The following is a 14,011-nucleotide window of genomic DNA, read 5'->3' as shown; positions in this document are numbered from 1 at the left end:
ATAGATTGCAAGCACCCCCTATGTAATGAACAAGACGCCATAAATCCACTGACAAAGAAACATCTTTTAGTTCAAGGTTTTTTTTTTTCCCGCCATTAAATTGCCACTAACCCAACACTACTTTAATATCGCTTTAATCGTGATCCAATTGTGAAAGCAGGAATTTCCACCTCTCTTTTTACTGTGGTAATTAAAAGGTAAAGGGATAGATAGGTGGGAGAGAGAACACATTGGATGTATTACATTACACCCTACACCCTTCCTTCTGGCTTTTTAGTAGGGCCGGGATGATACCAGTATTGCAAATATTTGTTACATGGCAAAAATGAAAACGCGAAGCAGACCAAACTCTTTGGTCCTTTAAAAACCTGCTGGATGTAAAATATTGTGTGCTGTAGCTTGGAAAATAAATACATGTGACTCTGGATGACAACATCATTACGATGTTTGTTTCCAACATCAGGGCTGTTTTCCTAAAGAAGTTAAGTACGTGTTTTGTTTTTCCTTGCCACGATACTAACAATTATGGTGAATACTGGTATCGTGAATACTGGTATCGTGAATACTGGTATCATGCCAGCCCTGCTTTTTAGGGTAGATCCACTGTACTACATTACACCATACACCCTACCTTCTCTTTCAGCTGGTTTGCTCCTCAAGATTCAACAACATTCCAATATTCTGTTTTGACATTCCAATATTCTCCATCATACCATGTGTATATTGCATCTAATTTCAACATTGAGATTTTACATTTTGAATGTTAAATTTTCAAGGGAGACTATAGTCGTGGTCAAAAGTTTTGAGAATGACACAAGTATTGGTCTTCACAAAGTTCGCTGCTTCAGTGTTATGAGATATTTTTGTCAGATGTTACTATGGTATACTGAAGTATAATTACAAGCATTCCATAAGTGTCAAAGGCTTTTATTGACAATTACATTAAGTTTATGCAAAGAGTCAATATTTGCAGTGTTTACCCTTTTTTTTCAAGACCTCTGCAATCCACCCTGGCATGCTGTCAATTAACTTCTGGGCCACATCCTGACTGATGGCAGCCCATTCTTGCATAATCAATGCTTGGAGTTTGTCAGAATTTGTGGGTTTTTGTTTGTCCACCCGCCTCTTGAGGATCGACCACAAGTTCTCAATGGGATTAAGGTCTGGGGAGTTTCCTGGCCATGGACCCATCATTTCGATGTTTTGTTCCCCGAGCCACTTAGTTATCACTTTTGCCTTATGGCAAGGTGCTCCATCATGCTGGAAAAGGCATTGATCGTCACCAAACTGTTCTTGGATGGTTGGGAGAAGTTGCTCTCGGAGGATGTGTTGGTACCATTCTTTATTCATGGCTGTGTTCTTAGGCAAAATTGTGAGCCCACTCCCTTGGCTGAGAAGCAACCCCACACATGAATGGTCTCAGGATGCTTTACTGTTGACATGACACAGGACTGATGCTAGCGCTCACCTTGTCTTCTCCGGACAAGGTGTTTTCCGGATGCCCCAAACAATCAGAAAGGGGATTCATCAGAGAAAATGACTTTACCCCAGTCCTCAGCAGTCCAATCCCTGTACCTTTTGCAGAATATCAGTCTGTCCCTGATGTTTTTCCTGGAGAGAAGTGGCTTCTTTGCTGCCCTTCTTGACACCAGGCCATCCTCCAAAAGTCTTCGCCTCACTGTGTGTGCAGATGCACTCACACCTGCCTGCTGCCATTCCTGAGCAACCTCTGCACTGGTGGTGCCCCGATCCCGCAGCTGAATCAACTTTAGGAGACGGTCCTGGCGCTTGCTGGACTTTCTTGGGTGCCCTGACACCTTTTCACAACATTTACATTTACATTCACGTCATTTAGCAGACGCTCTTATCCAGAACGACTTACAAATTGAACCTCTCTCCTTGAAGTTCTTGATGATCCGATAAATGTTTGATTTCGGTGCAATTTTACTAGCAGCAATATCCTTGCCCGTGAAGCCCTTTTTGTGCAAAGCAATGATGACGGCACGTGTTTCCTTGCAGGTAACCATGGTTCACAGAGGAAGAACAATGATTTCAAGCACCACCCTCCTTTTAAAGCTTCCAGTCTGTTATTCTAACTCAATCAGCATGACAGAGTGATCTCCAGCCTTGTCCTCGTCAACACTCTCACCTGTGTTAACGAGAGAATCACTGACATGATTGATGATTGATACAACTGACGTAACCCCCCTCCACTTAGTGAAGCAATGCATTCACCTGCTTTTGTGTTCAGAAGTATAGTATGCTTCTATGTATGTTTATATTATTTGATAGATTGAAGAAAATGAGTAGTGGAAGATAAAAACAGGAAAAAAACATACTGTACAGAGTTCTACAAGACAGAGGTAAGCTACAGTACCTACATCAAGCAAGTGAAAGCACCTATTCAGTTGTCTTTTTCTTTAGATAAATATAGAGCGTTTTCTTTACACCTCAGAAGTTAGTTTTGCCTTGGACAAAACCAATCAGATTCCAAGATGCACTGAACAGGTATCTTTAAAAAAAATATTCTTAGTAGTTTCTAGTTCATTTTTTATTTATTGTTGTGTGTTAGAGTAAATGAGGCTGAATGAATTTTTACAAATCCTTAATTTGTTTGACCATAAAATATACACTATATATATATACAACAGTATGTGGACACCCCTTCAAATTAGTGGATTCTGCTGTTTCAGCCACACCCGTTGCTGACAGGTGTATAAAATCGAGCACACAGCCATGCAATCTCCATAGACAAACATTGGCAGTAGAATTGTCTTACTGAAGAGCTCAGTGAATTTCAACGTGGCACCGTCATAGGGTGCCATCTTTCCAAAAAGTTAGTCAAATGTATGCCCTGTGTAGCTCAGTTGGTAGAGCATGGCGCTTGCAACACCAGGGTTGTGGGTTCGATTCCCACGGGGGGCCAGTATAAAAAAAAAAATGTATGCACTCACTAACTGTAAGTCACTCTGGATAAGAGCGTCTGCTAAATTACTAAAATGTAAAATGTAATGATTGCAGCTGGTCCTTTTGTGGCAGGGCTGAAATGCAGTGGAAATGTTGTTTTTTTTTAAATTAAGTTCATTTTCATGGCAAAGAGGGACTTTGCAATTAATTGCAATTCATCTGATCACTCTTCATGACATTCTGGAGTATATGCAAATTGCCATCATCAAAACTGAGGCAGCAGACTTTGTGAAAATTAGTATTTGTGTCATTCTCAAAACGTTTGACCACGACTGTACAGCTAAAGAAAATGACACTGTGACTGTTCAGTTCCTTTGACTAGTGTGTCTTCACAGCCCAGAGGACAATAGTGGTGTTCAACCTTTATGTTGTGAGCTGCACTAGCCTTCTCCAATTTCACAAAGAGACTACAGCAGGGAAGATGCACCACTTGCATTCTACATGGACCGGACAAAGATGTTGGAGGAAGAAGAAGATCCTCTACTACTCCACTCTGCGGAATCCTCATTTTGAGCGCATTCTACTTCCTGTGTTTATCCTCATTCTGGACCAAAACAAGTCCCTGCCTGCCTGGTGAAAGTGGGTCAGCTTGATTCTAAAACATCTTTGCTGTGGACTCTCTTTCACTCTCTCTTCCCTTGCCTTCTCCCACACCCTCCTCTCTTCCCCCTCCTCCTCCTCTACCTCCTCATCCCTCCCTCTCCTCCCATTCCTCACCTCCCATCCCTCCTCCCTCCCTCCCCTCCCCTCCATGGTAGCAGGGGGACATGCAGTAGGCAGCATATGGCTCATCATTTTTCCTCTGCCTGCTGAGACTGGACACAATCTGTCTAATCACCTGCCTCCTTCACCTTCGCTTCTCATTCCCCTCTGCAAGCAGGCACTCCTACATGGACACACACACACACACACACACACACACACACACACACACACACACACACACACACACACAGCTCTTCTTCCACCTCCGCCTCTCACATTCGATACCACCCCCCACCGTCTGCACGGGAACGAAGGGCCGTTTCCAGGGAACTACGCCACAGACAGAGAGAGAGAACAAGAGAATAAAAGAGGCCGAGAGCACAGCGAGAGAAATAAAGATAGTAAAGAGAACAAGAGAATAAAAGAGGCCGAGAGCACAGCGAGATAAAGAAAGCAGATGAAAAAGAGAGCAAGTGAGTTGTTCCCAGTTCTTGCCACATTATACAGGCATGTCTCCTGTTGTTCCCAGTACTTCTTGCAGTATACAGGCTTGTCTCCTGCTGTTCCCAGTACTTGCTGCAGTATACACGCTTGTCTCCTGCTGTTCCCAGTTCTTGCTGCATTATACAGGCTTGTATCCTGATGTTCCCAGCTCTTGCTGCAGTATACAGGCTTGTCTCCTGTTGTTCCCAGTACTTGCTGCAGTATACAGGCTTGTCTCCTGCTGTTCCCAGTACTTGCTGCAGTATACAGGCTTGTCTCCTGCTGTTCCCAGTACTTGCCACATTATACAGGCTTGTCTCCTGCTGTTCCCAGTACTTGCTGCAGTATACAGGCTTGTCTCCTGCTGTTCCCAGTACTTGCTGCAGTATACAAGCTTGTCTCCTGCTCTGACTGCTCTGATCCCACAGGGCTCTGATAAAAAGTAGTGCAAAATATAGGGAATAGGGTGCTATTTGAGACGCAACCGAAGAGGGCAGGCAGGCTACAGAACCCCACCTTTATAAAACTACAGACCTGATCCATCCGCTTCCTCTACCAGCTGGTAATATTTGCGGTTTCACCAGAGCTCACTCAAACTCCTTCTCTCTCCCCCTCTGCTTCTTTCTCAATCTATTCTGTCTGTCTGTCTCCATCTCTCTCACCAACCCTCTCTCCCTCTCTCCATACTAGGTACCACCCAAAATCTATGGACAGCAGGACTGTTCACTTTCTCTGTTGTACTACCCTCCCTGGATGTGGCGATGTAGGGAGGAACCCAGAACAAGAGCAACTGGAGCACATGGCAGGAAGCTGTGCTGACCAATAGGAAAGCAGGTTACTATAAACAGAGCCGTGTTCAGCGAGAAGTGGGGGCATATTCATTAGAGCGCACTGTAGCAAAATGTTTTGAAACCGAAAACAAAAACTAGCGTTTCTGATTGGACAGGTTCAGGACAGGTAGTCCCGACCTGTTTTAGTCTGTTTTCTTCAGTTTGGTGACTTGCGGGCCAGTACACACCTGTTAAGCACCTCCATAGATCTCTATCTATTTATTTAACCACCACTCAGGCATTTCCAATCACCGTCAACCATCAATTAACCTCATATTCATCATCTCCAGCACCATACCAGAGTCTACATATGTTTCTACGTTCTGTAGTTAAAAAGATAAGTTAACATAAGATAAGTTAAGAAAAGGTCTTAATATAAAAGTGTCACATGATGTCATCAAAAGCTGTAAGAAATTTCCAGCCACCCACCTGTTCAGCGCGGTCGTATCCTGCATCCTGTTTCTCCGTCTTCACATGAAGGGTGTGTTTCACCCCCCCCTCAGTCTTCACCTCCCCTCCTACTCCCTCCATCTTCGCCTGCCTTTCCTCTTTATCCAGAAGATACCTCAGCAGGGCGTTGTCCTTCTTCTTGGGGCTCAGGGGCTCCTGTTTGGGGGTGAGGTTCCCGTCCGTACCCCCTCCTGTATGTCCGTTACCACCCCCAGGGTGCTCCCCCAGCTCCTTGCCCGTGGCCTCAGCAGTGAGCTTGGCCAGGTCGACAGGAGAGGTGCTGTTCTGGAGCAGCCTGTGGAGTATCTTGTGTTTATCCTTTAGGGAGGTGGCGTGGCCCCCTGGGACTCCTGGACCGTGAGGGCCCCCCAGCCCTGACGAGGGGTCCCTGGGGTCCCCTCCTCCGTTGGGGGACAAGGGGGTGTCGACGGGTTGGGACTTGGTGGTGAGGAGCTGGAGAAGTTTGGTGTGGCCCTTGTTGTCACAGTGTAGACCACGGCTCTGTGCGTCGGGGCCGTCGTCGAGGCCGCCCCTCTCCTCCTTGATGTCAGCGTGGTTACCGCTGCTACCGTTCCCGTCCGTATGTCTGTCCATCTGTCTCTGGTCATACTGTCCACCCTGACCATATTCCTGCTCTCCGTGAGCCTCCACTCTAACGCCATTACCGCCGCCAAGCTTCGACATCATGTGAGGGTTGACCCCTGATCCCACGGCGACCCCAGCGGGTAATCCCATCATCTTCCTGTCCGGTGATCCCAGGGTGTGTGTGTGCGGATGCTGCTTTCCCCCGGCGCCGTGAGGGTGTGTTTGCCCATCCCCGCCGTGTCTGACCCCGTGACACTCACTCAGAGCCTGCAGGGCCGACAGAGAACTACTGCTGTAGCTGTTAGCATGACTGTTAGCCGCAGGACCGCTACCTCCACCCCCAACCCCTGTTCCAGACCCACACATCCCCACAGGGGAGGGTGAGTGCAGGCTTGGGGCCACGCGAGGGCTTCCTGCCATGCCTGGACTTGCCCGGTGACTAGGGGACAACATAGAAATCTGTTGCCCCGGATGGGGCCCTCCGGCTGGGCTAGGGCTGCTTCGAGACGGGCTGCTCATCCTCCAATTGGCCCCTTGCTGGTTAGGATGGATGGGGAGGTTCATACCCATGCTGCACTGTAATCCTCCAGTGGGAGGGCAGCCGTAGCGGTATTCCTGCATGTGTCCCGGCCCTGGTTCTCTGGACCCTGGACTTCCATGAGCAGGGGAAAAGAGCGTGCTGTTAGAGGTGATCGTGGTGTCCTGTCCCTGGGGGCCCAGACCAGAGAGGGTCCCCTGGGTTGGAGGGGTTATGGAGGGGTTGGGGCTGATCCCTGTCTCCTGCTGCTGTCCACCGGGCCCCGTGTCCTGACCCGGTCCCAGACCATACACTGACTGCTCCCTGGGAATAACACAGAGGATATAGCCACAGTTAGAACAGTAGAACAGTACAACTACTACACAAAACTGTGATTCTTCTGCCAACAACGTTTATCCTCCTCCCACACACATTGACGCATCAAACACACACAGGCCGTGTCCCAAACAGCACCATATTGGGCTTTGGGTCAAAAGTAGTGCACTATATAGGGCAGGGATGGGCAACTTGCTCCGCCTTTTGTAGGCCCGCAGATCCATTTCCAAAAAAACGTGGCCCCCGACCCAAACAACCCCCAGTCGGGGTCTCAACTTACTGTTGAGTTAGAATAGTAGAATAAACTACATCAGCGGTTTTTCTCATGTTATGTCAGTCAGTGACAGTCACTCAATTAGCTTTTGTCAGCTAACAGTTTTTATATTGGTGGGTTAGTCTAGCCAGCTATCTAAACTTGTAGTAATCATGGCTGAATACTGACCGGGCACACAGGGGATGTGCCAAGGGGCCCTGACCTCCAGGGGCCCCCATTGATTTTGTTAGTCACTCTCACTCAGATATCATATGAACATTGCATTAATCATGTGTAGAATTGCAGGAAATTATCTTTAAAACTGCATACATGTTCTCTACCCCCCCCCCCCCCCCATGGCACAATTAGCAGAATTTACTTGAAAACGTGTTCTCTCTTTGCCGTCAAGGCGGGGGACAGTCACAAAAAAATCCCCTCAAACCCTAATGTAAACCACTCTCTGGGTTACGGGTTAGGTTTAGGGGTTTAGGACTAGAGTTAGGGGTTAGTTCAGGGGTTAGGGGTTAGGTTAAGGGGTTAGGGGTTAGGTTCAGGGGTTTAGGACTAGAGTTAGGGGTTAGTTCAGGGGTTAGGGGTTAGGTTAAGGGGTTAGGGGTTAGGTTCAGGGGTTTAGGACTAGAGTTAGGGGTTAGGTTCAGGGGTTTAGGACTAGAGTTAGGGGTTAGTTCAGGGGTTAGGGGTTAGGTTAAGGGGTTAGGGGTTAGGTTCAGGGGATAGGGGTTAGGTTCAGGGGTTAGGGTTAGGGGTTAGGTTCAGGGGTTTAGGACTAGAGTTAGGGGTTAGTTCAGGGGTTAGGGGTTAGGTTCAGGGGATAGGGGTTAGGTTAAGGGGTTAGGGTTAGGTTTAGAGTACGTACCTCTGTAGTAAGTGTAGCGACATGTAGAGCTGGGGTTCGTTGGTGGCAGGGGAGCGGACCAGCTTGCTCTTGGTGTGAGCCGACACGATGGTCCCGTCTGACAGAGTGAACCTGTAGATGGGGCTGAATGCCTGGCCGTGATACAACACTGGAGGGAGACGCACAGGGGGGAGGGAGAGTTAAAGAGGCAATCTGGGATTCAAAACAACAACAAAGCCGTCACCCAGTCACATTTTTTTGGTAAGCAGCTGAGGGACGGGGATGAGAACTGTAACCACTCAAATTCATGGACGGAGCTTTGGATGCAAGGGCTGACCATCCATGAGATCAACAGGTAGTCTCACCCTCTTGCTGGTGTCTCTTGGCGAAGGACATCTCTCCGTCGTTCTGTAGGTGAAACCTCTGTATGCTTGTCCTCACCAGGTCCTCCCAGCCAGGCTTCATAGAGGCTCTCAGAAGACTGGTGTCTAACGACGTGATCTTCCCTACGGACAAAACACAGCGGATTCAGAGAGCCAGGCTGCTGATCACAAATGCTCACAAGCATGAGGTCCGGTTATTGAGCTTACATGGCACCCAAGCGCACACATTCTCACACACACACACACCCCACTGTCCATCTCTTTTCACGCACTCATAGACCTCCTCTCTGTCGTTCACACACGCTGCTCGGTCATACTCCCTGTCAGTGTGTGCAGTATAAATGGATCCAGGCGGAAGCAGTGGTGTGTTTAAAGAGCTGTCAGGGAGACTGCAGGGTGAGTGACAGCTCAGACTAAAGAGGCATCACCTCAACACGCAGGCACTGGTACCAGGACAGCACTACACCTGGGACACTGGTTGGGTATTTACAAGGGTTTTTTGGGGTGCCATACAGACAGCTCTCTAACATGGTTCTCTCTTGACAGTGACAACCTGAGAAAAGTTCGTTTGTCACTGGCAACCTCATTTAAAGACTAATGTGATTGGTTACAATCTGTCTGGTCATTCCAGTCTGGCTGTGTGATTGGTTAGGGTATGTCTGGTCATTTATAGATTGTTTTCCGATTGGTTAAGATCCGTCTGGTGGACAGCATTGGTCATTATTCTAGCTGTGTTAATGGCAGCCTGGTGGTATGATTCAGTGGATGTGATTGGTTAATGTCTGGTCTGGTGGTATGATTTTAGTGCTGTGATTGGTTACCTTGCAGGTCCTGGCGGGTGGTGAAGCTCTCGTGCGTGGGCAGAATTGGCCGCTCCTTCACAGGCATCCTGCGTGCCACACAGATCAGACATGACTGGAAGTCTAGAAGGAGAGGGAGGGGAAGAGAGAGAGAGGGGGAGAGAGAGAGAGAGAGAGAGGGAGAGAGAGGGAGAGAGAGAGAGAGAGAGAGGGAGAGCATTGGAGAGAGGGAGAGAGAGGGAAGGGAGAGAGAGAGAGAGGGGGGGGAGCAGGGAGGCAGAGAAAGAAGAGAGAGAGATTGAAACATGATTTATTTCCAGTACGTGTTCTTATTCATCTAGTAGTAAATGAGTGTGGGGCGTAGGGCTGAGCTCCTTCACTACATAGGGATCAGTGTGGGGCGTAGGGCTGAGCTCCTTCACTACATAGGGAACAGGGTGGGGCGTAGGGCTGAGCTCCTTCACTACATAGGGAACAGGGTGGGGCGTAGGGCTGAGCTCCTTCACTACATAGGGAACAGGGTGGGGCGTAGGGCCGAGCTCCTTCACTACATAGGGAACAGGGTGGGGCGTAGGGCCGAGCTCCTTCACTACATAGGGAACAGGGTGGGGCGTAGGGCTGAGCTCCTTCACTACATAGGGAACAGGGTGGGGCGTAGGGCTGAGCTCCTTCACTACATAGGGAACAGGGTGGGGCGTAGGGCTGAGCTCCTTCACTACATAGGGAACAGAGTGGGGCGTAGGGCTGAGCTCCTTCACTACATAGGGAACAGGATGGGGCGTAGGGCTGAGCTCCTTCACTACATAGGGAACAGGGTGGGGCGTAGGGCTGAGCTCCTTCACCACATAGGGAACAGGGTGGGGCGTAGGGCTGAGCTCCTTCACTACATAGGGAACAGGATGGGGCGTAGGGCCGAGCTCCTTCACTACATAGGGAACAGGGTGGGGCGTAGGGCTGAGCTCCTTCACTACATAGGGAACAGGGTGGGGCGTAGGGCTGAGCTCCTTCACTACATAGGGATCAGGGTGGGGCGTAGGGCTGAACTCATTCACTACATAGGGATCAGGGTGGGGCGTAGGGCTGAGCTCCTTCACTACATAGGGATCAGGGTGGGGCGTAGGGCTGAACTCCTTCTCTACATAGGGAACAGGGTGCCATTTGGGACACAGCTTTGGTATAACAGGATGTAACAGGGGACATGATGACAGTACAACAGGATGTAGCAGGGGACATGATGACAGTACAACATTATGTAGCAGGGGACATGATGACAGTAAAACAGGATGTAGCAGGGGACATGATGACAGTATAACAGGAGATAGCAGGGGACATGATGACAGTATAACAGGAGGTAGCAGGGGACATGATGACAGTATAACAGGATGTAGCAGGGGACATGATGACAGTATAACAGGATGTAGCAGGGGACATGATGACAGTATAACAGGAGGTAGCAGGGGACATTATGACAGTACAACAGGATGTAGCAGGGGACATGATGACAGTATAACAGGAGGTAGCAGGGGACATTATGACAGTACAACAGGATGTAGCAGGGGACATGATGACAGTACAACATGATGTAACAGGGGACATGATGACAGTATAACAGGAGGTTGCAGGGGACATGATGACAGTACAACAGGATGTAGCAGGGGACATGATGACAGTATAACAGGAGGTAGCAGGGGACATTATGACAGTACAACAGGATGTAGCAGGGGACATGATGACAGTACAACATGATGTAACAGGGGACATGATGACAGTATAACAGGAGGTTGCAGGGGACATGATGACAGTACAACAGGATGTAGCAGGGGACATGATGACAGTATAACAGGAGGTTGCAGGGGACATGATGACAGTATAACAGGAGGTTGCAGGGGACATGATGACAGTATAACAGGATGTAGCAGGGGACATGATGGACCTTTGAGGGGTGTGTGTGTCTATGGGACTCTCAGTAGTCAGGGCTAAGAACACACAGCCTGTTGAACTCTCAGTAGTCAGGGCTAAGAACACACAGCCTTTTGAACTCTCAGTAGTCAGGGCTAAGAACACACAGCCTGTTGAACTCTCAGTAGTCAGGGCTAAGAACACACAGCCTGTTGAACTCTCAGTAGTCAGGGCTAAGAACACACCGCCTGTTGAACTCTCAGTAGTCAGGGCTAAGAACACACAGCCTGTTGAACTCTCAGTAGTCAGGGCTAAGAACACACAGCCTGTTGAACTCTCAGTAGTCAGGGCTAAGAACACACAGCCTTTTGAACTCTCAGTAGTCAGGGCTAAGAACACACAGCCTGTTGAACTCTCAGTAGTCAGGGCTAAGAACACACAGCCTGTTGAACTCTCAGTAGTCAGGGCTAAGAACACACCGCCTGTTGAACTCTCAGTAGTCAGGGCTAAGAACACACAGCCTGTTGAACTCTCAGTAGTCAGGGATAAGAACACACAGCCTGTTGAACTCTCAGTAGTCAGGGCTAACGACACAGCCTGTTGAACTCTCAGTAGTCAGGGCTAAGAACACACAGCCTGTTGAACTGTCTGTAGTCAGGGCTAAGAACACACCGCCTGTTGAACTCTCAGTAGTCAGGGCTAAGAACACACAGCCTGTTGAACTCTCAGTAGTCAGGGCTAAGAACACACAGCCTGTTGAACTCTCAGTAGTCAGGGCTAAGAACACACCGCCTGTTGAACTCTCAGTAGTCAGGGCTAAGAACACACAGCCTGTTGAACTCTCAGTAGTCAGGGCTAAGAACACACAGCCTGTTGAACTCTCAGTGACCCTGAACGAGGGAGAGAGAAAGCTTCAATCCATCTTCCTTTTCATCCCTCCATCCTTTTTTTTGGACCTAAGCTTGTCGCCCGCCTTCCCACCTTTGGGACAACGACTCCCATTGTTAGGGCGGAGACATGAGCATCTCTTCATTATATACAGATTCTTTACACGGAGGAGGGAGGGATCAAGATGCGTGTGAATTTCCACGTCCCATGTAATGTAAGTGGTAACGACGAGTCTAAATCCACGATTTAGCCTAATTTTTGTTTTCTCACACAGTCATTTATTTTCTTGTGCGTTTCACATAGCCAGCCACTCGGAGTCGCGGCGCACAGTGGGCTATTCACTGTGCGTTGATTGACAACTGAACAGCAAGTGTTGACTAGTTTATAAAAGGGGTCGAACTGACTGAATAAAGTCGATCCGCTATATCACTTTGCCGTTCATAAATCATGCAACGTGGTTGTGTGTCCATGGTATCGCATCGGGACAAGTAAACAAAAAGGATTTCCTGGGTTTCCTTTTCTAAGATGTCGGGGCTTGCCAGACAGCGACGCCAAAGTGAGTGACTCTCGTCTAGTCAGTGTAGCCTATCAAATCGCATCGGTGAGAGAGCTGTTCAATTGGCTCCTTCATTTGCATAGGCTACTGGTAGGTCTAGTTTTTTTTTTTTGCGATTATCTGCAGATAAATTCTGAAAACATTCGATGAAGATGGTGACTCATCACTGCAGGAACAACAGGTAGTGGGAGAGCCTCATTCTGGTCCAAATCGGATCATTAAGACCCTCACAGAATCCAGGCATTAAAGTGGAATTTAACAATATAAAACCATTTATTGACCAACTAAATGTATTAAATTAATTAATTTGCCCATGTTTCCTATAAGACGTGAACAGAATGCATCTGGGATTCGTATTTCCTGCAACTATCTGAAGAGGCAATGGGAATGAGTGTGTGCAGTGCGCACGACGACCACTTTGTGTAGCCGTTAGCGATTAATGCTAATGATAACCGTCTTCTGGTAGATGGAAAGGCTTTCCCAAAAACCTTCTCAATTAAATGTTAACTACAAAGTAGCCTATGCCTACCTGGCAGAATGATATCATGATTATTTTCATCAATCCAGTGGGTATTTGTTTTGCAAACACTACCGTCACGCTACAAAAACTCTGCTAAACAACAGCCTCTTTTGCTAGGTGCACACTTGAATTAAAGGGTAACTACAGGAACTTGCAAGCTTCTGCTCTCCCAACTTGGAATACTTGATAATCAAATGTTAACCCTCACATGGCTATCATCCCAGTGTCCAAGAAAGGGAAAGTAACATAACTGAATGACTACCGACCAGTAGCACTCACCCCCGTCACCATGAAGTGCTTCGAGAGGCTAGTCAAAGACCACATCACCTCCTCCCTCTCCGACCCTCTCCAATTCTCCTACCGCCCTGACAGATCTACTGACGATGCAATCGCCATTGCACTGCACACTGCCCTCACCCATCTGGACAACGGAAATGCATATGTGAGGATTCTGTTCATCGACTACAGCTCGGCCTTCAATACCCTAGTGCCCTCTAATCTCACCACGAAGCTCACTGCCCTGGATCTGAACACCTCCCTCTGTAACTGGGTCCTGGACTTCCTGACAGGCCGCCCCCTGGTGGTGAGGGTAGGCAACATTACCTCCTCAACACTGATTCTTAATGCGGGGGCCCCACAAGGGTGCGCTCTCAGTCCCCCCCGTATTCCCCCAGCCTTTTCCCAGAGGGCCCTCAAACTGTTCTACAGGAGCACCATCGAGAGCATACTGTCGGGCTGCATCACAGCCTGGTACGGCAACTCCACCGCCGAGGACCGCAAGGCACTACAGAGGGTGGTACGCTCAGCCGAACGCACCATTGGATGCACACTGCCAGCCCTCCAGGACACCTACAACACCAGGTGTCGCAGGAAGGCCAAGAAGATAATCAGGGACCCCAGCCACCCGAGCCATGGCCCGTTCTGCCCGCTTCCATCACTAAGACGCCAGGCAGTATCGGTGCATGGACTCTGGCAAAAACTGG

At 48.6% G+C, this 14,011-nt stretch overlaps 1 protein-coding gene across 1 annotated transcript in view; it reads right to left on the bottom strand.

Moving 5' to 3' along the window:
- Positions 1-14,011, bottom strand: part of LOC311109208 (nuclear receptor coactivator 2-like) — a gene marked incomplete at its 3' end in the record, with an annotated part of 180,547 nt that overhangs the window by 42,536 nt on the left and 124,000 nt on the right. The window contains exons 6-10 of the mRNA XM_084152055.1: positions 9,533-10,300; positions 9,187-9,288; positions 8,348-8,488; positions 8,004-8,151; positions 5,415-6,861 (exon numbers count right to left, since the gene is read on the bottom strand). Coding sequence (XP_084008181.1) covers positions 5,415-6,861; positions 8,004-8,151; positions 8,348-8,488; positions 9,187-9,288; positions 9,533-10,300 — 2,606 coding nt within the window. The remainder of the gene's footprint in view (positions 1-5,414; positions 6,862-8,003; positions 8,152-8,347; positions 8,489-9,186; positions 9,289-9,532; positions 10,301-14,011) is intronic.

The sequence above is a fragment of the Coregonus lavaretus genome (assembly GCF_964263955.1).
Source record: "Coregonus lavaretus genome assembly, chromosome: 34".
NCBI classification, from domain to species: domain Eukaryota; kingdom Metazoa; phylum Chordata; class Actinopteri; order Salmoniformes; family Salmonidae; genus Coregonus; species Coregonus lavaretus.
The sequence above is the reverse complement of the archived record's forward strand: the minus strand, read 5'-3'. Positions and strand labels throughout refer to the sequence as shown.